The sequence below is a fragment of the Dendroctonus ponderosae genome, unplaced genomic scaffold (assembly GCF_020466585.1).
Source record: "Dendroctonus ponderosae isolate FM_Combo_2020 unplaced genomic scaffold, Dpon_F_20191213v2 Dpon_F_20191213_4, whole genome shotgun sequence".
Taxonomy (NCBI): Eukaryota; Metazoa; Arthropoda; class Insecta; order Coleoptera; family Curculionidae; genus Dendroctonus; species Dendroctonus ponderosae.
Window position 1 is genome coordinate 3,059,868 of NW_026018611.1, and position 8,096 is coordinate 3,067,963.

The window sequence follows — 8,096 nt, forward strand, 5'->3', positions numbered from 1 at the left end:
TTTGAATATGTAGAATCTTCAAGTGTCTTTATTGTAAACTGATTCTTATATGCAGAAATGCAATGCACTCTAGAAAAAGATGTTAAAAAGAGGCAAATAGACGATGTTCTTAAAACAAGTCAATTGCCAATGTTGCAGGTGTATTTGGGATAATGTTTAGTCCTTGTATTGAAGAAAACTGGGCTTTTGATCAAAATCAAATATTCAGAGTTATTTTTTTCACGACCAACCCACTATTTTAAGTGACGGATTTTCCTCGTTCCCAATAGAGTACGGCAAAACGATCATGATCGGTTTCAATTGAAACAAAAAAAATAAGCTTCAATTAAACCATAAGGACTTAACACGGACCATCGCTGATATTAGGCGAGAGTCGTTGGTGAAAAAGCCACGAAATTGGGAACAGAACCTCATCCAACCCGACCATCTGATTAACAATTCAGTTCTTCAAACACTCTCAAGAGGCTCTTGTTTCATGTGGATGAATGCAACAATGAGAGTGTTGCTCTCACCCCCTTGTTCCACATCATCGATGGAATAAAACCTATCATACAGAGGATAAGAGAAGAGAACCGTAAATGGCATCAATATAAAAATGATGTGCCTAAATGGACAATGTCCGAATGTTTGATTGGACTACCACTTATGTTTTGAGACGTCCTGCCAAAGCCAGATTGTCTTCGGCAAGAACCTGCCTTGAAACCGATTATAGTAATTAATAAAGTTAATGGGTAGATGACCTCATCATTGACGAGACAACCCATCCCGCAAACCCAGCCGACAATTAAATATTAAGCGCGACGATGGACATATTTCTCTAATGGCCTAACAGGAAGCGACCAGTTTGTAAATTTTATTAAAAATACCTGTTCGCAATTTGTGTGACATCGCCGATTGACAAACAGCCGCACAAACCAGAATAAACATCTCAGATATTTTAACCTGAATCATATTCGTAGAAAATGCGTCTCGTTTCCGTCAAACACCGGTTTTCTGTAATTTCAGCGCTTTTCTACCGGGTGCAACCGGCCTAGAAGAATGGTAGGATGGCTTCTTCAGAATGGTCCGGTCGTGACTCAACGAAAAGGATCATTAGGGCGTCACGTAGGTGGGCAGATTGTCTAATTGTTTGTTTGTGAACATATGGCATATTTATTTAGATACCTTTCCGGTTATATCGAGGATTTGGAGCTTTTTAGACGGCAAATTCTCCCTGTTATTTAAGTGCAAAACCAACTGCCTCCCTGATAACTAGGAACGTTGAAGACAATCGTCATTCATTTTAAAAGACGCCGATAAACGATTCTTTGAGGTCGAAAGGGTTCTTCTCTTCCGAAAACAGTGGAATATTTTTTGATTAAGCATAAAAGGTTTAATGAGCAAATAAAAAGTGCCGCGTCCTAAATTCAAAGACAAAAGTAAGGCAAGGAATCGGTTGTACAGATGAAAGCTTAAATGCAACACTTAATAAGCAGAAAAAGTTGGAAAGTTACGCAAAATGTGTAAAGTGAAACCAAAGTCGAAAAACTGGTAAACGGCGTTGAAAACTTGATGGACATCACCTACTAATGGACCGAAACTTTGGCAAATTATCCATTAATTTAATAAAGCAAGAGTAAAACAGATATGGAAAGGAACAGAATCAAAGCTGTTTGTCCCACATTACAATATTGAATTATATGAAAAAAATTAATAGATTAGAATCTTACAGACCGAATATCATTAGTAATCAATGAATAAACCGAGAATTATCCTTGTATTTGCTAATTATAAGGATATTTGCTGATTGATACTGGTTTTATTTATACATTTAATTTGCATAATTTAATTTATTACATTAATCAATATCAATTGATTTATTTAATGTAAATATGTACAATGTAGTTGAAAAAGTTTACGGTTTTTAAACTTTATCAAGCCAGTAAGGCTGTTTAGGGCAAACAAAGTCGACTTTTGCCTCAAAAAGGGGCAAGCTGCAAACCATAAAAAGGTATCACGTACAGTTTTTTGTTACAAAAATTGCAATTATTGAGAGAAAGCTTAGATTTTCATTGGTAAAAATATTCTCATTCATTAAATTGTTCAGCTTCATCTCGAAAGTTAATAATAAACTTGCCATATTCTCACTGTATGAACCCAACAGTGACGATTATTGCTACTAAATCACCAATTCTACAATTTGTCTCAGCAGTTCTTAAAGCTCAATAAAACATTTGCATTAAATTAGGCAAAGCTTATTTACTAGCAGTTTTAACTACAAAACTTTCAAATCGTTCCGCGAAAAGAAATATTTTACAGTTCTTGCTGGAAAATTGAAAAATATATGGCTTGCATTGAAAAGTCATAATTTACCGCAATTTCCAGCGTTTCATTAATATTTCAGCAAGTTATCGCAAAACTACCAATAATTTGCTTAAATTGACATTAACAGCTGAAACCAGTCGCTATAAACCCCGACACAGTTGAAATATTTTGCAATTTAATCCTAAAAGTGACATTTATTTTCGCTAAACAACTCCATACATTTTATCAGCTAAAATCCGATGAGCGAATTAAATTCTAAGCTCATTTGCGAACGCAAAAAACTAACTACTTTTGTGCTTGACGCTGCAACTGAATAATGGGCACTTAACTTCACTAAAGGCATGCTTATTTGTACTTTCCACTACTTTCTAAACCAATTTCCATGTAAAGTGAGCCAACTTTAAATTATTTCGATTAAATAATTAAATATTTATAAAAACTAAAACAGGCAGCAGGCTAAATCAACAATCCTCCCAATTTGGGCAGCAAAATTAAAACAATATTTTTGCTCAAATATTGTTTGTGGATGCAGTAGAGTTTAAAAAATGTTTTAAATTAATTTGTCCATTATATCGGCTCTCACATAGCGGTCACACCCTTCCTCACACATTTCCCTAGACTAAACTTGATGATTTAAAATTTGTAACTTTTAAGCAGTTGGCCAAGTCGCGGTAAAAACAGCGATATCGAGCAATCAAGTATAAGTTGCCTATCATTTAATCCACTGCAATACATTTGCGTTTTAATAGCACAATAATGGGTAATTTGAACATAACCCAGCCGTACCCACCCAGAACATTATTCACTCGCTGTACTTAAATAAGCAAACGTACACTGTCATTCCACTTTAAATGCAAATTAAATACGTTCCAGTTCTTCAGTTTGAAACGAATTAAAATAAAGAAATGCGTGCCGTGAAAAGTTACTTCTGTGCACCTCTGTCATCATTATGCATCGGGCCTCATATCTCCGATAATAATTATTCAGCTCAGTATTCCCGAGATATTCGGAACAGGTGATCGAATATAGGCCATGGATTTTCCAAATCTTCTGTATAAAAGCGATGGAAATCATACAAAACATGTAGCCTTGTAGAAGATTGTAGGCATGGGTAACTCGGTGAATTTTTAGGAGTTGGCGCAGTGTCGTGTAAATGGCTTGGTGCGCCAACCCAACGCAGCGGCGCAGTATCTCAGTTCCGGTGCTGGGAAAATGTTGATGACTTTTTTTGCTTGTTTTAGATTTATTTTACAGGCCAGTTATTAATAATATTTTTAAAATGTCTTCAAATGTCAGAATTTTCCAGTTTTGGCAAAGTTACGTTTTCTCCTAAATGCTCAATTTTCTAAAGTTTCACTTAAAAATGCTGATCATCTTAAGGTATTTTCCGCGACAAATTATGAATAAATTTCGAATCCTTCGTCGCTTTGTAAAAAGTTTTGAAATCCCTTTCCAGCTTTGAATTTGGAACAAAAATCAAATATTTTTTTATCAAAAATCGAACAGAATAAGCGAAAGGATATCAGATTATTTGGAAATCTCGTCACCAAGAATCCTCTGAAGACTATAGAATTTGTTTCAAAATGTGGCTTTTTAGTTTTGCCTGAATTTTTGTTCCTTACTTTCTACTCAAAAAGGCTCTATTTTGTAGAGTTTCACTTAAAACTACTGACGATCTGGAGGACTGATACGCGAAAAATTACAAGATAAATTTATAGCTTTGTAAACATTTCACAAAACCTTTCTTCAGCGTCGATTTTGGTACAAAAACCTTTAAGGATTTCTTCAAAACAGGCAAGAAAACGAAAAGTTTTTAATCGAAAACGTAAAAAAGCATTATTTTCTGATAATTTTCCTCTTTTCTGACAATAATGGGGTCTTTTCAGCCAAAAATTCCAAAATTAATTTTGCTAGAAAGTTCGCCTCATTCATCGGTTTACAGGGAACTTCAGAGGATCCAAAACAATTAGGATTGTCTTGAAAAAACGACCAGAGGGCAAAAGTTTACAAAAAATTATTTGGAAAGTTCACCGCCCTCATCGCTCTGAAGATCTGATTTTTAAAGTTCCTTTAAGTTTTCAGGTCATTCCAGTTTAAACAAAGTTTCTATTAAACAATTATTTCTACCCAAAAATCGCATTATTCTATAGTTTTACTTAAAATACTGACAATCTCCAGGTATTTTCTGTGAAAAATTATAAGATACATTTTATTGGAACACTCGCCTCCTTAACCGCTTTGTAAAAATGTTTGGAAAACTTTTTGTAGCTTTGAATTATGGCCAAAACCATAATAATTTCTAGGTCTTTTTCCAAAAATATTTCCCCGAACTGAAAAAGTGAAAGTTAATAATTATTTATTTGGAAAATTCTTGGAAACTGGAGTTTCTGCACTTTTGTGTCCATATTTCTAAACAACACTGTCTTCAAAGAAAAAAAACGCATTTTTCCTAACGTTTTACTGTAAAATACTGGCAACCTGAATCTTTTATGCTCAAAAATGAAGAGATCAAGAAAACACACAACAAACAAGAAAACTCGTCGACTTTCTTTGGACTCAGTTCTGTTGCAGAAAAAATGTACATTATTTTTTACTTGCTTGAACAAAGTAGTAAAACGTTACTGAGAAAAATTGTTAATAACCCTTTTTTGGATGTGAAAACTCCAGTCTTGGGTCTCGTAAAGCTTTAACAAATAAATTATAACTCATTAACCGATGAGTTATAACTGGGTAACTCAAAGAGCGACAACAACTCAATAGAGCAACTCAACAGAGTGTTACCCAGGCCTAGAAGATTGAACTTTGGATGATCAAATAAAAGAATCTAGATTTCAAAGAGGTTTCTTAATTGCCAATAATCACTTACTTAACTAAAGAGCATTTTCCACCTGTCCTTTGCGTAGTGTAATTTAGGTATATTCTTTCTTGAATAATCACTATTCAGAGGTTTATCAGCTATGAGGTTTATACAAATTTTCATCTTAGTCGCGCTTTCAACACCTGCCTGGTACCTTATAAGCCGAAAAGTAAGCAGGTTTATTTGATGGATTTACTCTTAAGCAGGTGGCAAAGTTACGTTGGTCCCTAAAGGCCAGTATCTCAGTTTTGCCAAATAATAATCCTTTAAGTTAATTTCGGATGAATGAATCACTCGGTATAAATTAAACGGTGGCATCAAGCTGCCGACCCGTTCCAGTCAAAGTAGCGTTAAAAACACATACAAATTCGAAATTGTTAATCAACATTTAAATTCGAACGTCGCAATAGTTGAATTTGAATGCACGAAAGGATATCCTATTTAATTTGATATATCTCTTGATGGTGGCCTGACATGAAAAACAATGAAAACTTAATATGTTGCTCCCACACCGGCCTATCCTGGTTCTTAGGGCGCTAAATAAGAACGTTTGCATTAAAATTGTGAACAATAAATAACCGACACTTAATGTAGTTTACGTAGCTGTGGTCGCCTTGGCATTTGGTGATTTAAATAAATAATGGCGCTATTTCGTTTCAAATGTATTGCAGGAAAACAATTAAGCTAAGCATGAGATCACATCTCTTCGCATTCAGTTTAAACGACGCTTTCAATAGAATATTTGCATCTTGGGCAACACTGGCGCTTGAAGAACTTACAAAATGTTGATCAAATGTATGTATTTTGCATGTTTATGACCGCAGCTTTGAAGCTCATCGTCCATTATCATTTATAACAAGACTAGTCGTGATGCAACTATTTGCGTAATATAAACAAGGTGATCCAGAGTCTACAAAATCATACTGAACTATTAAGACTTTATTCAAATTGATGGAAACACGCATCAAAATTAGCATGCAGGAAAACTTTTAAAAGTTTTCCAGCAGATTGTTCTTGATCTTGAACTTTTGAGGAAACTCCGTCTCCACAATGGCTTGAAGAAGGCCTTCATTTCAACCGCTTAATCAAATTTTGACACCAGAAAACTTTCCTTTAAAATCAGACTGAGATAAGAGATCCAGACGGTTTTGTAAACAATGAACACAGATGTTGTGAGGTGAAGTTAACCAGTTCAGTGATAAATTGGGCAATTTTTTGATAAAACTCATGTAATGAGAGTATGGCTTGATATGATCAGTATTTATATCATCGCTTTGGGAGCTTAACTAAAAAATTTAATGGAAAATATGAATTAATCTTCTCAATTTATAACACTGATGACTTTTTATATTTGATTTTTAGCTCCAGCTGTTTCACCCTTTGGTGACTTACTCATAGAGTTGCGGGCTAAATTCCAAAATTTCGCCCTATCTATACACCAAATACGTAAAACCAAAATGATTATCCTGATTTAGAACGCACGCAGATGAGAGTTTGAACCTGAATTAGCAAAATTCAACTCAATAGGTTTAGCAATTTAAATTATTTCAGATACCGCATCCAGCAACAATCAGATGTTAGTCAAGTGAATGATTCCAGATAAATGTATTTAATTAAAACAAATAATCAGTACGCAAGTGTGTACTTTTGCGTTTTTTCCGGAGGATCCTCAGATCATCAGCTTTACTCCCTTAAACCCAAAAAATTCTTCGCAGAAAACTCCAAAAACAAACCCACTAATAACAAATTTCAAAACTCTAACACAAATCAGTTAATCCATGGACATCGCTTCGCATAGCTACCACTTCCCATTAACTCCGTATATTTCCTAATCTATTGGCAATTTTTTAATGGCCCGATCTCGGATCTGTGCTGCACATGCTTGAAACCAAACAATACTCATTTTTAAGTACCACCAGACACTTAAACCTGACTATATAAACCCGATGGATATTCAAGCATCCACTATTCGTCAAAATGAAGTCGGTTTTGATGCTAGTTTTCGCTTTGGGCCTGAGCTCAGCTCTTCCCAGCAACAAACCTCATCCCCTATCCGATGAGTACATTGCGCAAATCAACAGCAAACAGTCCACATGGAAAGCGGGAAGAAACTTTGCAATTGACGAGTACGAGCTGTTTAAATCGCTGGCTTCTGGTGTGAAAAAACCACAAGGTCTGAAAACAGCTCAGAAACTAGTTCGCGAGATTACCGAAGAAATTCCTGAGTCCTTTGACTCGCGCACAGCTTGGCCCGAATGTACACAGATCATTGGAATGATTAGAGATCAGTCCCGATGTGGATCTTGCTGGGTAAGATACTCTTGATGTCTTCGAAACCTTTTTGCTCGAGATTTCACCTCAAACTTTTTGCTTTTTGAAAAAAACCGAATATACAGAAACATATAGAACGTACCAACATACACTCTTAATGCCGTTAATTTAATAAGTCATGTCAAATAATCAACATGGAATCTCTAGGCATTTGCGGCCGTAGAAGCGATGTCTGACCGAATTTGCATCCACTCAAACGCTACCAAGAAGCTGTTGGTTTCCTCGCAAGACTTGCTTACGTGTGGAACAGCAGGCGGTTGCAATGGAGGATGGCCCGCAGTCGCCTGGAGCGACTGGACTAACGGAATTGTTACTGGTGGACTTTATGGAGCTCTTGAACAGGTGCGTAGGGCAATGCAAAGCGTTACAGCCTTTCAACCTGGAGCTACACCTAAGCCTGTTTAATTATTTTACATAATCCGCCAATCTTCCGATTGTTATAGTTTTATCAGACTATGAAGGCTTTCACGGCCGGTCAGATTACATTTAGGAATGTTTTCCGGGCTTTGAAGCCGTGGTCTATCGGAATTTCTTCCTGACGTTTCGTCCACAACTGCGGTGGACATTTTCAAAGGCGATGAGGCAGTGGGCAAAGTGATCTCCC

General features: G+C 35.9%; 1 protein-coding gene and 1 long non-coding RNA gene across 2 annotated transcripts in view; both read left to right on the top strand.

Moving 5' to 3' along the window:
• Positions 1–836: 836 nt before the first annotated feature.
• On the top strand, positions 837–1,788 carry LOC125504225. Its single transcript, XR_007281349.1, has 2 exons — positions 837–1,104; positions 1,161–1,788. It is a non-coding gene; the product is annotated as an uncharacterized LOC125504225 (long non-coding RNA).
• A 5,316-nt stretch (positions 1,789–7,104) lies between these two features.
• The window catches only part of LOC109546849 (cathepsin B), a 1,871-nt gene continuing 879 nt past the window's right edge, over positions 7,105–8,096 (top strand). The window contains exons 1-2 of the mRNA XM_019917993.2: positions 7,105–7,471; positions 7,640–7,834. Coding sequence (XP_019773552.1) covers positions 7,139–7,471; positions 7,640–7,834 — 528 coding nt within the window. The 5' untranslated portion in view covers positions 7,105–7,138. The remainder of the gene's footprint in view (positions 7,472–7,639; positions 7,835–8,096) is intronic.